We start from the raw sequence: 16,493 nt of genomic DNA, 5'->3' as shown, positions 1-16,493 counted from the left end.
TTCACACATACTTTTGGGAAACTCCGACTTGGAAGCAGGTTTTTGACTTTGTTAACACCCTCCCCCATGCAAGAGATGTACATGCAATGTAAACATGCAAGATTTAGCTGTATGCATGGTGGAACATATTGATTTTTTTTTAACACTTATTTTATTGGCATTGCATCAATTACATTTCAGTTGTACCACACATTTTCCAACTGTCACAGAAGTGCTTGGGATACATACATAATGAAAATGTCACTTACCCAGTGTACATCTGTTCGTGGCATTAGTCGCTGCAGATTCACATGTTTTGCACAGTCCGCTGCCTGGTGTTGGGCTCGGAGTATTACAAGTTGTTTTTCTTCGAAGAAGTCTTTTTTGGTCACGGGACCGAAGGACTCCTCCCTCTTCGGCTCCATTGCGCATGGGCGTCGACTCCATCTTAGATTGTTTTCCCCGCAGAGGGTGAGGATGGAGTTGTTTGCTATAAATAGTGCCCATGCAATGGAGTGAATACGTATGTACATAAAAAGTTTATAATAATTATTTACAAATGTACAAATGTTTAAGATTTAAGATCTACTTCTAAACGGCTACAGGCTTCCCGGGGAGGCGGGAGGGCACATGTGAATCTGCAGCGACTAATGCCACGAACAGATGTACACTGGGTAAGTGACATTTTCAGTTCGATGGCATATGTTGCTGCAGATACACATGTTTTGCATAGACTATAAAGCAGTTACCTCCCCTAAAAGCGGTGGTTTAGCCTGTAGGAGTTGAAGTAGTTTGGAATAATGTTCTTAGTACAGCTTGGCCCACTGTAGCTTGTTGTGCATTTAGTACGTCTACACAGTAGTGTTTAGTAAATGTATGAGGCGTAGACCAGGTTGCAGCCTTACATATTTCGCTCATAGGAATGTTTCCTAGAAAGGCCATTGTAGCCCCTTTCTTTCTGGTTGAGTGTGCCTTTGGTGTAATAGGCAATTCTCTTTTGGCTTTAAGATAGCATGTTTGAATACATCTGACTATCCATCTAGCAATGCCTTGTTTAGAGATTGGATTTCCTATGTGTGGTTTTTGAAAAGCTATGAACAGTTGTTTTGTTTTCCTGATTAGCTTTGTTCTGTCAATGTAGTACATTAGTGCTCTTTTGATGTCTAATGTATGTAGTGCCCTTTCAGCCACGGAATCTGGTTGTGGGAAGAACACTGGCAATTCTACGGTTTGATTTAAATGGAATGGTGAGATTACTTTTGGTAGAAATTTTGGATTTGTTCTTAGAACTATTTTATTTTTGTGTATTTGAATAAAAGGTTCTTGTATGGTAAATGCCTGTATTTCACTTACTCTTCTGAGGGATGTGATTGCAATGAGAAATGCGACTTTCCAGGTTAGATATTGCATTTCACAGGAATGCATGGGTTCGAAAGGTGGACCCATGAGTCTTGTTAAGACGATGTTAAGGTTCCATGAAGGAACTGGTGGTGTTCTTGGTGGTATAATTCTTTTTAGCCCTTCCATGAATGGTTTAATAACTGGTATTCTAAATAGAGACGATGAATGAGTAGTTTGTAGGTAAGCAGATATTGCTGCGAGGTGTATTTTTATAGATGAAAAAGCGAGATTCGCTTTTTGCAAATGTAGTAAGTATCCCACTATGTCCTTTGTAGAGGCATGCAATGGTTGGATTTGATTGGTATGGCAGTAGCAAACAAATCTTTTCCACTTAGATGCATAGCAGTGTCTAGTGTAAGCTTTTCTAGCTTGTTTTATGACCTCCATGCATTCTTGTGTGAGGTCTAAGTGTCCGAATTCTAGGATTTCAGGAGCCAAATTGCCAGATTCAATGATGCTGGGTTTGGATGCCTGATCTGTTGTTTGTGTTGTGTTAACAGATCTGGTCTGTTGGGTAGTTTGACATGCGGTACTAATGAAAGGTCTAGTAGAGTTGTATACCAAGGTTGTCTTGCCCATGTGGGTGCTATCAGTATGAGTTTGAGTTGGTTTTGACTCAACTTGTTTACTAGATATGGAAGGAGAGGGAGAGGGGGACAAGCGTATGCAAATATCCCTGACCAACTCATCCATAGAGCATTGCCTTGTGATTCGCGGTGTGGGTACCTGGATGCGAAGTTTTGGCATTTTGCGTTTTCTTTTGTTGCGAACAAATCTATCTGGGGTGTTCCCCAAATTTGAAAGTACTTGTTCAGAACTTGGGGGTGAATTTCCCATTCGTGGACTTGTTGGTGGTCTCGCGAAAGGTTGTCTGCTAGTTGGTTTTGGATCCCTGGAATAAATTGTGCTATTAGGCGAATGTTGTTGTGAATCGCCCACTGCCATATTTTTTGTGTTAGGAGGCACAATTGTGTTGAGTGTGTTCCTCCTTGTTTGTTTAAATAATACATTGTTGTCATGTTGTCTGTTTTGACAAGAATGTATTTGTGTGTTATTATGGGTTGAAAGGCTTTTAACGCTAGAAATACTGCTAACAGTTCTAGGTAATTGATATGAAATTTTGTTTGGTGTACATCCCATTGTCCTTGAATGCTGTGGTGATTGAGGTGTGCTCCCCACCCTGTCATGGAAGCATCTGTTGTTATAACGTATTGAGGCACTGGGTCCTGAAATGTCCGCCCTTTGTTTAAATTGTTGCTGTTCCACCATAGAAGCGAGAGGTATGTTTGGCGGTCTACCAACACCAGATTTTGAAGTTGACCCTGTGCCTGTGACCATTGTGATGCTAGGCACTGTTGTAAGGGTCGCATGTGTAGTCTTGCGTTTGGGACAATGGCTATGCATGATGACATCATGCCTAGACGTTTTAGCACAAATTTTGCTTGTATCTTTTGGTTTGGAAACATAGCACTTATTACCTTGTGGAATGCTTGCACTGTTTGTGGACTTGGAGTGGCAATTCCCTTTGATGTGTTGATGGTTGCTCCTAGATATTGTTGTGTCTGACACGGTTCGAGGTGTGATTTTGTATAGTTGATGGAGAAACCCAGTTTGTGAAGGGTTTGTATGACATATGTGGTGTCGTTTGTGCACTTTTTTACTGTGTTGGTTTTGATTAGCCAGTCGTCCAGGTAAGGAAACACATGTATCTGTTGTCTCCTGATATGTGCTGCTACTACTGCTAGACATTTTGTGAACACTCTTGGTGCAGTTGTTATTCCGAATGGCAACACTTTGAATTGGTAATGTATTCCTTTGAATACGAACCTTAGGTACTTTCTGTGAGAAGGGTGTATCGGTATATGAAAGTACGCATCTTTTAGGTCTAATGTGGTCATGTAATCTTGCTGTTTGAGCAGTGGGATGATGTCTTGGAGTGTGACCATGTGAAAGTGGTCCGATATGATGTAGGTATTTAGTGTCCTGAGATCTAATATTGGTCTTAATGTTTTGTCTTTTTTGGGAATTAGAAAGTACAGGGAGTAAACTCCTGTGTTTTTTTGTTGTACTGGTACTAACTCTATTGCATCCTTTTGCAGTAGTGCTTGAACTTCTAGTCCTAAAAGTTCTAAATGTTGTGGTGACATTTTGCGTGTTTTTGGAGGGATGTTTGGTGGGAATTTGTGGAATTCTATGCAATAGCCATGTTGGATTATTGCTAATACCCAATTGTCTGTTGTAATCTGCTGCCAAGATTGGTAGAATTGGCTTAGTCTCCCCCCCCCACTGGTGTTGAGTGAAGGGGTTGTGTGACTTGAAAGTCACTGTTTTGGTGGAGGTGTTTTTGGAGTCTGGAATCTTCCCCTACTCCTTGGGAATTGACCCCCTCTATATCCCCTGAAACCTCCCCTTTGGAATGAACCCTGATATGGTGTGGTTCTTGTTTGTTGGCTGGTGGTGTCTGTGGGTTGGCCACGAAACCCCCCTCTAAATGGAGTTTTTCTAAAAGAGCCTCTGGTCTGCGGGGAGTAGAGTGCGCCCATGGCTTTGGCCGTGTCTGTGTCCTTTTTAAGTTTTTCAATGGCTGTGTCCACTTCAGGGCCAAAAAGTTGTTTCTCGTTGAAGGGCATATTAAGGACAGCCTGCTGGATTTCAGGTTTGAAGCCTGAAGTGCGGAGCCAAGCGTGTCTCCTTATGGTGACAGCAGTGTTGACTGTTCTCGCTGCAGTATCGGCTGCGTCCAGTGAAGAGCGGATTTGATTGTTTGAGATCGTTTGTCCCTCTTCAACTATTTGCTGCGCCCTTTTTTGGTATTCCTGGGGAAGATGGTCTACGAGAAGTTGCATCTCATCCCAGTGTGCGCGGTCATATCTGGCCAGCAGCGCTTGAGAATTTGCGATGCGCCACTGGTTGGCTGCCTGTGATGCTACTCTTTTTCCTGCCGCATCAAATTTTCTGCTTTCTTTGTCCGGAGGTGGGGCGTCGCCAGATGTATGGGAATTTGCTCTCTTGCGAGCTGCCCCTACTACTACGGAGTCAGGTGGTAACTGCGAAGTAATAAACACTGGGTCTGTGGGTGGTGGTTTGTATTTCTTATCCACCCTTGGGGTGATGGCTCTTGATTTTACGGGCTCTTCAAAAATTTGTTTTGCGTGCCGTAACATTCCTGGTAGCATTGGGAGACATTGATATTGGCTATGTGTAGCCGAGAGGGTGTTAAATAAAAAATCATCCTCTATAGGATCGGAATGCAGTTGGACATTGTGGAATTCTGCAGCCCTAGCCACCAGTTGCGAGTATGAGGTACTGTCCTCTGGCGGTGACGGCTTTGTGGGGTATGAATCGGGATCATTGTCCGGCACTGGGGTGTCATATAGGTCCCAAGCGTCTTGATCCTGATTATCTTGACTTATGGTAGTTTGCGCTGGTGAGTGCATTTGTGGCGGTGTTTGTGCCGGCGATGCCTGTTGTGGTGGAGAGGGCGGAGGCGTGACTTTTTTAACCACTTTGGCTTGTGGTTGTGCGTCATCCTTGAGAAGTCCGATCCTTCTTTTCCTCATTATTGGGGGAAGGGTTGATATCTTCCCTGTGTCTTGCTGGAGGTACAGTCTCTTTTGTGTGTAGTCTGATTCTACACTTTGGAGCTCTTGTCCAAATCTGTGCATCTGGCCACTTATTCCTTGTTCCTCTGTGTAGGATGAAGGTGTGGAACTTTTCGGCGCCGAGAGAGAATCTTTTTTCGGCTTCGGCACCGACAGAATTTTTGTGGCTTTCGGCAGTGTGTCTCGGTGCCGACGTTTTTCGGTGCCGGCATCTTGTTTTTGCCTCTTGGAGCCGCTCTCTCGGCTCCGAGGTTGCTCCATGGCGGTCCCTCGACCGGAGTCGGGTGTCTTCGCTATGGGCGTGCCCTTTTTCGGCGCCTTCGACGGGTCGCCGGTTTTATGGGTCGAGCCATGGCCTGTTGGCAGTGGCGTCCCCTGGGCTTTTGTCTTCTCGATGGTTTTAATTTTCGACGTCTTACTCACTGTTTGTTGCTGTTGTTCGACGTCGGAGTCTCCGGATTCTGATTCCGGAACCGAGAATGTTTCTTCTTCGTCGTCGAAACGTTGTTTTGTTGGCGTGGACGCCATTTGTAGACGCCTGGTTCTTCGGTCCCGGAGTGTTTTTCTGGACCGGAAGGCTCGACAGGCCTCACAGGTATCCTCCTTGTGCTCGGGGGACAAGCACAAGTTACAGACCAAGTGCTGATCTGTATAAGGATACTTACTGTGACATTTTGGGCAGAAACGAAACGGGGTCCGTTCCATCGGCTTCGATGTCGCACGCGGTCGGGCCGACCAGGCCCCGATGGGGGAATCGAAGCTACCCCAAAGTCTTCCGATGATCGGTGTCGATGTACCCACCTATCCCGATACCGAACGGAACAATACCGACGCTTTCTTCCGAGATTCTGACTAACTTTCCGAACCGAAACACGGAGCGAAAAGGAATACGTCCGAACCCGACAGCGGAAAAAAACAATCTAAGATGGAGTCGACGCCCATGCGCAATGGAGCCGAAGAGGGAGGAGTCCTTCGGTCCCGTGACCAAAAAAGACTTCTTCGAAGAAAAACAACTTGTAATACTCCGAGCCCAACACCAGGCAGCGGACTGTGCAAAACATGTGTATCTGCAGCAACATATGCCATCGAACATATATATATATATATACATATATGTCTCATTTATATGCACAAGTACAGCATAATGTCTTGTACATCAGGTTTATTGTTCAGTAGGTATCATGTGTATCCACTGTATGCTGGGTATACTTTTTGTTAATCTGCTTCAGGTTGGTTTATTGGTTTCTATGGTTCGGGTAGAGTTGGGATGCTCCTACCCTCTGGGAGAATATTCCGTGTTGTGGTCTAGGTTAGATGAGTTGTGCCCAGTGTATGGAACTAAACAAACATAAAAGTTAAAAACTGAGAACTGGAAACTGACCCGTGGTGGAGGCACTACTATGTGTTGTAAGTATCCATGTCTAAGCACATTATGTCAACTACGTATTATTGATTGTAATAGCGGTGTGGGGAGGCCAGAGGGTGGGGAGGGGGATGTCCATGGGACACCAGGCACCCAGAGCAACTGTCCTGTATGTCCCTAGTGGGTACACTAGCTCCATCCACGCCCTTCTCACATCCTGACCCAGTCTTCATTCTCTGAGGTGTCACTGAAGCCGGAGTTCTCCTCCGAACCCAACGCTTCCCACTCATCTATTACTTCAGACCACTGAGGGGCTATTGGCTTGCGTCTGATCCCTTTACTCTCCTCCCGTCCCAGGGCTCTCTCTTCTGCTCTTGCCCAGCGTATCACATCTCTATCCCAGGTGGTGAGTTTTGGACCTCTACTCTGCTTCCAAGTTGAAGATATCCTGTGTTTAGCCAGGATCAAGGCAGGTCCATAAACCTGTTACCAACCTTCTGGGGCAGGGCCTGCTGTACAATCCCCAAAAGCAGGACGCCATGGAGTTTTCAAAGCTTCCATGTAGTACCCGATTAAGTTTGTGTATGACCCCATCCCAAAACTCTTGAAGAGTCGGATATCCCCAGGTCGTATGACTAAAGTCTGCGTCCTGTAGTCCACACCGGGGACAGTTCACCCCCCCCATATATAAGCCTAATCCGATGTGGGGTTAGATAGGTCCTATGGGTATAATTATACTGGATATATATATTTAAGTCGTTTCTTTCTGGATACTGTGGGAGTATAAGCTAACATCTTTTTCCACTCTGTGTCAGTGAGGGTCCTGTTCAGATCAGTCTTCCATTTAGTCAGGAGGCTAACTAATGGACTGTGCATCGGTCCGAGCAATGCTTTATATAACCAGGAGACAAGATGAGAACCATTTCCGATGGACAGCACAGTCTGACGGACCACATGAAAGTCTGTTTCACTGGCGCTACTCCCCAGAGGTCCCCAATAGCCCTCGCTACTGCTTCATATGTCACAAATTGCCTTAAGTAAGCCAGTCCGTTCCACCAGGTCGCCAAATGGGATCAAAATTCCCTGGCAGTGCATCTCGCCCAACGTTTGTATCCTTGCCGCCAACTAGTGATGTAGCTGTCTCCGTGTATGGAGCCCTGGTCTTTGTTGTCTCAAGTGTCCTCCGCCAGCAAGCCAGCCAGGGCTGATGCCTGTAGCACCCCCTGTCGGGGGCACCGAAGGCTAGGTTTCAGTATTATGGACAGAAGACTACTCTGATCCGTGTCCTTTGGCGGGTGCGATCTCAGCAAGGTCCACCTTGCCTAGCCATTGTGTAGGCCATTGCAGTTGTGCTGCCAAAAGTAGAGGTCAAAATCGGGTAACCCAAGACCCCTGCCTCCGGTGGCAGACGAAGAGTGGCCAGGGCCACTCACTGACGTCCACCATCCCGCAACAATTCCCGAACCAGTATGTCCAGCAACCTGAACACGCCATAATAGGTCAGCGAAGGGAGCACCAAAAGGCGACAACAGACCATAGCGCCCAAAGCGCCTTCCTCACATGGCCCTCCCGGAGATCCCGATGGTCATGGTAGACCTGAATACCCAGATATCGGAACGCATGGGGTGCCCAGGTGACATCCACCGGGCAGGAGACTGGGCAGGCTATGCTGTGGCTCATCAGAAATATGCTAGTCTTCCTGCGGTTCAAGCAGAGGCCTGAGCAAACGTCAAAATCATCCAGCAGGTCAAACACCTGTGCCAGCGTTCTCGTCCCGCCTCCGAGCTATATTAGGAGTTCGTCTGCATATAAGGAGATTATATGAAACTTCCCATTCCTGTATATTACCCAGTCCTGTCCCATTGCTCTGAGTTTCCCTGCCAAGGGTTCAATAGCTATAGCAAAGAGTAGTGGCGACAGCGGGCATCCCTGCTAGGTCTATGTATCTCATAGCTACTGAAGATCACTGTCCCGTCTTAACCCTTGCAGTATGGTGCGAGTACAGTAACTTGACCCACTCTCCCCAGGCATACCCCAGTCCCATCTGTATCATGGTGCCCCCCAAGAAACTTCCAGCTCACGGTGTCGAAGGCCTTCTCCGGGTCTTCTGAGACAATCATGTCTGTCGGGCTCGGGGAATGCATGGAGTCATAGAGGAGGGAGTAGAGCCTACGGAAGTTATGAGAAGTGCCGCCCCATGAGGATATAAATCCATTCTGGTCACTATGTATCAGAGTGCACATGTGGGGCACCAGTCTAGAAGCAAGGGCTTTCCTTAGTATCTTGAAATCTGTATTCAGCATGGACAGCGGCTTTTACATCCGCGCTTGCGTAGATTTAGGCAGCTGTACCACAATGGCTTCCTGGGTTAAGGCTGGTAACACCTTAGCCATGTAGGCCTCAGTATACATCTCCACAAGCTGTGGTGCCAGAGTTCCTTTGCATAATTTATAGAACTCTGGGGGTAAGCAGTCTGAGCCTGGGATCTTAACTGACGCCAGGGTCGTTATGGCTGCCTTGACCTCCTCTACTGTCAGTACTGTCCCCAGCGTATCCCTGTCAGTCTCTGCAAGCACACTCTGAGGGAGGACAGCCAAGAAGCCCTCTGAACCATCAGGCACGGCTAGTTGTAAGGGGCAGTACAGTGACATGTAGTAGGTCATAAATTCTGTGTTTATTTGTATAGGTGAGTAGAGCGTGGTACCCTCTGCAGTGACCAATCTGGTAATCAGAGCCCCCCACCCCTGTCCCCGGGCAAATCAACCAGGCCAGTAACTTTCCCGCCCGCCCCTACTCCTCCTCATGTACCCTACCAATATACTTCTTCTAATCAGGGCATCGGAGGTGCTCCAGTGCAATTTTATAGAATTCCCTGTTCTCTAATAATCTCATGTGTGCCCCAGGAGTGCCGTCAAGGTCACAGTCACACTGATGTAGAGTGGACTCCAGACGTAAGATGTCCAGCTCAAGGTCCCGTCTAATGCCGGCCTTTTGTCCCAAGCAATGTACCCTCAATACCACTTTTAAGGTTTCCCACTCAATGCCCCGGCTAGATGTTGTTCCTGGGTTTGTCAACAGGTATTCAGACAGGCTGGTCAGCAGTGCCTCCTGCAACACTTCGTCCTCTATAATGCAGCCACCAGCTCCGGACCAGCAGACGGGCCTCTGTTTGTAAGGAGAGGAGCAGGGGGCTGTGATCAGAAATGGTCCGACCAAGGTATTCCATCTGTTTTACCATACCATTAAGGGAGGAAGAACGGTCTATTCTTGTCTGCACGTGGTAGAGGTGGGAATAATATGAATAATCTGTCCAAGGGGTGTTGGAGACGCCATATATCCACCATGTGCCACTGAGTTATCCAGTTTGTCAAGCCCGCTGCTACCCTCACAGTCGCTGCACCCTGCAGTGGCGCAGTTGAGACGTTTATGAGGGGGTCCAGTACCCTGTTAAAATCTTCCCCTATAAGGAACAGGATGTCAATGAATCTTGTCAGGTGGGCAGACACAGAGTGTAGAAGGGGAATCTGCTCTTGGTTTGGTGCATATATACTACCCAACACTACAGGCTTGCCAAAGAGGCGCCTGCCCCCCCCCACCAGTACACAACAACCTTTTTTCTCCACCTCCACAGAGGGCCTCGAAGGGCACCCCTGCTCTTACCCAGATTGCCACCCACTTGCATATGCAAAGTATATGGTTCCGAATATCTGCCCCCGCCAGCGCCTTTGGAGGTGTTCTACTTCTACCTGGGTGAGGTGCGATTACTGCAGCATGGTAATATGCTCCCCCTTGCTATGCTACGTTTCATGTACGAGAGAATTTTATGACATTTGGCCACCGAGCCCAATCCCCTGATATTTCAGGATATTATTTTAAGATGAAAATGTGTGTCCGCCATACCCATGAACAGGCGTGGCCTGTATCATGATCCCCCAACACCCCATGTCCTCCCATAGGACCCCCCAGCATCACAGTGTCTTTCCAATAACCACGGGTTAAAACAGTTAAAATAAAAGCATCCCATAGAACAGTCGAGCAACCGCTGAACATCCAAACGATATAAACCAGTGTGTAACGATTCATTACCATTTTCCAGCTGAAGAAGCCAGCAGGTGATCGGGGGCGGTCGTCAAAAGCATCAGGGTCGTCTCCCACGGAGCAGGTGAGCTCATGACCTCAGTCCAAGGGCAGGGCCCCATCTCATCAAGTAATGTCATCTGGGATGTCACTCGGGGAAGCCCTTCCATGTTGCTAGTCACAATCATCATCTGTGGATTCTCCCTTCACCGGGGAGCCCCGGTCAGGCCCAAGGCTCACCTTCTGAAAGGCCCCCCTATGACAGGGAGGCCACCGCCCGCAGGACTGCTTTCTTCCCTTGGCTTGTCTGCCGCAGAGTCTGTTTCGTCACTCAGGTAATTCCTACTAAATCTTGTGTACACCGCTCCTTACCTCAGCACCGGGATGGGCCAGGGTCCTCGTTCTTTGCTCTGTCTGGTACGTCTCCAGCCAGGCCCAAGCTTTTTCCAGGTCTTGGCAACACTGGGTTCGGCCTTCTAGCATGATCTTCGGTTTTGATGGAATCATCAACAAGTATCGGATTCCCTCATCACGCAGTACTGGTTTCACCACAGTGAAGGTGGTACGTTTGGCCTGGACAACCACTGTGAAATCAGGGAACAGGGTGACCCTGGCACCCCCCACTTCCAACGGTCCCTCCTCTCTTGCCTTTTGCTGCAGGAGGTCACGGTCCCTGTAGTGTAGGAGTTTGACCACTATCTGCCTTGGCAGCCTCCCTGGTGGACAGGCCGGCACGTGGTGCGCCCTTTCCAGTGCAAAGAAACGGCGAAAGGGGTCAGTTTTTCATGATCGATCACAGCCATTGTTCCATGTAATTCACTGCGACCGGCCCTTCTGTATTTTCGGGAAGCCCCACAATACGCATGTTATTACGTCTGCTGCAGCCCTCAGCATTTTCAACTCTGTATTAAAGTTTTTGAATCCGCTCTGTGAGCTGGGCAAGTTGGGATTTCATTGCTTGGTGAGCAGGTCGCAGATCCTCCAGCACCTCTTCTGCATCCTTCACCCTATCAGTCAACTAACGATGGTCAGTGCGTAGGTGCTTAGTTCGGCCGACACTTTGCCTATCTCTCAGCTGAAGGTTGATTTAGTGTCCTCGATGGTCCTAGGATCTTTTTCAGGGTACCTTGCATGTTTGGGGTGGGGGGGGGGGATTTTGCAGGCCCTTCCCTTGTTTCTCTGTCCGGCCATAGGTGGCCCGGGTCAGCGGTAGCCAGGCCTTGACCCTGTGATTTAAGCCGGGCCTTCTCCATGATGAACGCGTGCCAGCCGCTAAGTGTGGGGTCAGGATTACCTTGTACAAAGGCAGGTTCCAGGACAAAAAGAGGCCCTGTCACGGGCTCCAGCTCCCACTGGGTCGAGGCAGCACACAGGGCACTTGGCGCAGCAGGTCTAACAGTGGCCTGATTAATACAAATGTCAGAGCCTCCACCCCCCGGGTACACGGCCACCGCAGAGTGCGTGCCACCAGACTTCTCCAGTGACACCACAGGGAATGGAGGGTCCATCTCAGCAAAAGCACTCCACTCTGCGGACCCCCCTCATCAGCCACCTCTCCACAGTCTGGTAGGCCAGAGTTCCAGTGCAGGAGAATATTCCGCTTTGGTGGGTTCAAGCCCGCACTCCTCAATCCTGCGACAGGACTCCAAGGCCTCCCGCCCGCCACGACCAGGGTGAGGCCCACACCCCCGGGGTACCCCAGCACCCCCTCGGCATTCCAGTCAATGGCAGGCTCAGCTCCACAGTAGTTCAGTCCAAGCCTGGGCCACCAGCTGGGGCCACCCCCCACTTAGGCATTGCTCCCCCTCCTACCCCCTCCCAAGTGGCAGCAGTCGGCTCAGAACCAGCCAGGCCCCAAGCCCCCTCAGCTCAAGCCCTCCACCCGCACAACCTGTGGCGACTGTGGGGCCCACGAGTGTGCTCCACTCCATGATCATGTTCTCCTCCTACTTTGCGGCCCAGCGTGGCCCCGCCGCACCCCTCGGGAGGAGGGGGCAGCACAGTCTTCTTGTCCGTGGTCTGCCTCCTCCTGCTGCCGGCAGGCAGGTCCAGCACCTGAGCAGCCAAAGATGGGCAGAGGTCAGATCCTGTCTGCTCCCGAACAGGCCGCTCCAGCTGCACCAGTCACCCAGGCGGTCCTCTGGTGCTCGGGTTACACCGCCCCTCGTGGTCTCATGTCAGCAGGCCCCCAACCCCTCCTCCAGTTGGCAGGGGCCCTCTTCAGCCAGTGCAGGGTCAGGATTTTTGGCAGGCCGAACCGGAGCTCTCATTTCAGGCAGCCACCATATTCACTCACCCAGCTCCGGCCTCTGAGGGATTATATTAATAATGATTTAAATTACACCCTTTTCATTTTTATTAAGGCTTTTTATAGGGCTATTCATCCCATTGTAGGCTACCAGAGCGCTTTACATTACCTACAGGTCCCTTCTGTCCTCGTCCCATTCATTACAAGTGAAATACACCTATCTCACTGAGATAGAGAGGAGAAAAAGAGAACAAGGAATACTGGGGACACTACCCTCCCTCTGGGAGCACATTAGGCGTACCTACCCAGCATTCGGTCTGTTCTTTTTATCTGTCTGCCGACAGGATGATGAGGACAAGGAATAGGAGGTTGCTCCTACGTGGCTTGGGCACTCTGTGGGAGTCTTCCCTGGCTGCCATCTCAGCCGGGCAGAGGTGGCGGCTGGAGGATTTGGTGCCGCCCTGCCTGCTGGGCTTGTGGGGTGACGCTTGGAAGCCAGTGATCATGCAGTGGCTTTTTTGCTCTGCCATGGATCGGCATTGCTGCAGGACTGCATTGGAGCACCGATTTCTTTGTGCTCATGCGCATCTGGTGGATGAGGTGGGGTGCTCCCTCGGCTGATTTTTGCCTCCCACCCCTTCAGTTCCAAGATCTTTGCGGTGAGGTGGGTGTGTGTCGGCTCCTTATTCTGGGCCATTTCAAGCAGGTTTTTGCTGGTTTTGGCATGTACCACATAGCAGAGGTTTCCCATGTTGTGGAGATGTTGCAGCCCATTTGATTTCTAGTTTCAATTGACCATGAGCGTCCTAGGGACTGTGCATGCGATCTCTGCATTCCTGTTGTTCTTTGTGGATCACATCGGCCTGCCTGTTGGAGCTTTAGGGATATATGTAGAGTATATTTGTTTCCGCTTTTCGAGGTACGGGCAGCCTGGCTTCTCTTTTTTGGCAAGTGGCTCTGGTCCAATGGCAACTTTTCACACATAAGTCTAGTTTATCACCATTCACCTTTCACGCTCGGCACATATACTGATGGACGTACTTTTTCAGTCTAGGTCGAGAGCTTTGGGTGCCATGCCACGATAGCTGTTCCACTGCTTTGGGTTCCCTCTGACCATTTGTGGTCGACCATCATGTGCAGCAGCCCCACATCCTCGGGTTGCCTTACACCCTTGAGGCACAGAGTACGCATACATCCCGGAGGAAGCACCACAGGTCTGGGAAGGTCCAGCCCGTCTGGTCCCGCCAGCACTTCAGGCTCCCTGCTCTCCTGGGCCTGGCTTGGTATGGAGGTGCTGGGGGCTTGCTTTGGTCATGCAGGTGAGATGTGCCTTCTTTCTATATTCAGGGTCCGTGCAGGGTTGGCTGCTCGTCTTTGCTATCTATGACCCTGTTTCACTGAGTCGGTGTGCTTCCCCTTTCTCCTTCCAGATCCCAGTCTGCCTGGAGGCTTACAGGGGGTATCAGGGGCACCTGTGTTTTTGGCCCTGTCTGTTTAAGGCTCTGATCAGCTGCTCATCTTTCTGAGGGGCTGCCATGGCATGGTGTCCCGAATCCTGGTCAGTGGGTAAGACTAGGGTCTACCCGGTGTTTGAGCCCCCTAAGGTGCGTTGTGGACACTTGGTTCCTCCGGCCTGATGGGGTCCCTCTGGATACTTCCTCTACTTGGTGTGCGACCAGCCTAGTTAACCTCAGCAGGTTCAGTATTTTCAGGGGTTGGGGGGCGGTGGAGGAGGAGTGGTGCTGCCTTCCCTCTGCCTGGGGTGGGGGCTCAGGTGTGTGCATGGGTTTTCTGGTGTCATGGTAGCTTCCTGTCTTCCTTATCAATTCCCTCTTTTCGCGCTTGGGTGCCCATGAGTGTAATGCTCTCCGTCATTACGTTTCCTTGAATCCCTGGGTTGAATGCGGACTGGCGGTCGCTAGGTTTCTTCTCGGTCTGCGGACATTTGATGCCCTCGTCTTGTCCTTTGTTTTTTGGCAGCTGTGGTTTTTTGTGTGTGGGTCCTGTGGCCCATTTGCCTCACTGGGGACTCCTTTGTGGGGAGCCTTACAATACTGGGGCTGGGTAGGGCCGGCCTTGGCCTTTGGTGACCTGGGAAGGGGTGGGCTCACTGGCTCGGTGTCCCCCCTGCTTCCCCTTCTTGGGTCCTCCTTTTCTAGTACGCTCCTTTCCATGTTAGTCCTGGATTGCAGCTGCTTTTGGGTGCTGGGGTCCGGTGGGAGTGTGGATGGCCGCCGGAGTGTTGCTTCTCCCTGCCTGGTGAGTGACAGCTGTCAGCCTTTGGCTATTTTTTTTTTTTCAGAGGTATGCCTCTGTGTTCCTCAAATCTGGTTCTGCTGCACTTTTCCCTCCTGGGGTTGGAGTTTGTGTCTATGGTCTCATTCCTGTGAGGGTGTATCCTGTGAGGTGGCTCGCTGATTGCTCCACCTTCCTGCTGTCCCCGCTCATCTCTGGTCAGGGGGTTCTCCTGCAGTTGTGGAGGTCTCCGACAAAATTAATCATACCGCCATTGCTGTTAAGCATTTGGAGGCAGGAATGTGGGTAGAGGGTTCCATCACCCAAAGCCAACATGCAGTATGAAGGCAGCTGCTGAGAAAAGCACACACGATGTGTGCAGGCGCCAGTGAGACACTGACAGGTATGTGGTGTAACAATGTGCAGGACACCGGGCGGATGATTCCCTGTAAACAGGTGGAAACCCATTTCTGGAATAAAACTGCTCGAATGCAGCTTGTTTGCACTCTACAGCAGAACAGATTGCATTTGCATTTTTTTTTTTACTGAACAAACACATGAGAAACGTAACTATGGAGTCTACATTGGAAGTTATCACCCCTTAAAGGCAGTTAAATAGCAAACTGCTGTCAGATCATCCTGACCACAATGTGGTCAAATTCCATTTTCTGGATGCGATTAATGATTCCCTAACTACACTACTACAGACTATACAGGAAAAGCGCATAGTTCCAAAACTTTTTAGTACAACTATCTATTTACTGGCCCCGAGAAAAGCTGTTCCATACCTGGCTCCAGGGCTGTTGGATGATGACTGGTTCTGCATCAGCAACTTTTTCTTCTCCTTGTCTAGTTCAGCCAAGATGGCAACCCGATTTTTGTTCTGAAAGCCTGGAGAGAATGAAAAAACAATGCATAAACCTCAAACACGTATACCTACTCAAGCACAGCCTCATAGATCAATCCATTGCACCATTAGCTGCTCTTGTGGTAGAAGTGCAAAGCGTGTTACATTGTACTGTGTGGCACAACGGACATGGACAACCCAGTTTACCAAGTGCTTGGAAAAGTCAGGTGCTGTCTTCCAACAACTTCTTGATAAAATTACGTTCTCTTAATTGGTGCACCATCCCTCGTCAGACAACTTAAGTCTCAATCAAAGTAAAGGCATCACTCACTTTGCAATGCTGTCTTGCCCCTTCCCTGATCTCAAACATTATTCGAATCTCCTGCATAGGATTTACCACTTGGTTAAAAAGTCTTTTAGCTGTGATCCTCAACTATCACACAACAAAGTTTCTTTCAGTGTTCTGACAAGCTACACTTGGATGCAGTACATCTGTCCAAACCATGGCAGCAGTCGGGCTTCTGATACTTCTGCACGTACTGTTTGAGGACGTGACCACATGGGGCTTTCCATCTGTGTAGTAGTTAAAGTTTTCAATACCTATTTAGATTCTGCAATGGTGCAGTTAACCTGGAAGCCGACGAAAGAGGTCCCTCTGTTCACACACACACACCAAAAAAAAAAAAAAAAACTGTAGACCCTCACCTATTATCCAATTATAGCCAGGTGCCTCTCCTCCCG

The 16,493-nt window shown here is 49.3% G+C and overlaps 1 protein-coding gene across 1 annotated transcript in view; it reads right to left on the bottom strand.

Moving 5' to 3' along the window:
* Positions 1 to 16,493, bottom strand: part of INIP (INTS3 and NABP interacting protein) — a 65,962-nt gene that overhangs the window by 14,041 nt on the left and 35,428 nt on the right. Inside the window, exon 2 of the mRNA XM_069238624.1 lies at positions 15,694 to 15,796. Within this exon, the coding sequence (XP_069094725.1) occupies positions 15,694 to 15,796 (103 nt within the window). The remainder of the gene's footprint in view (positions 1 to 15,693; positions 15,797 to 16,493) is intronic.

This window comes from Pleurodeles waltl, chromosome 1_2 (genome assembly GCF_031143425.1).
Source record: "Pleurodeles waltl isolate 20211129_DDA chromosome 1_2, aPleWal1.hap1.20221129, whole genome shotgun sequence".
Lineage (NCBI taxonomy): Eukaryota > Metazoa > Chordata > Amphibia > Caudata > Salamandridae > Pleurodeles > Pleurodeles waltl.
The sequence above is the reverse complement of the archived record's forward strand: the minus strand, read 5'-3'. Positions and strand labels throughout refer to the sequence as shown.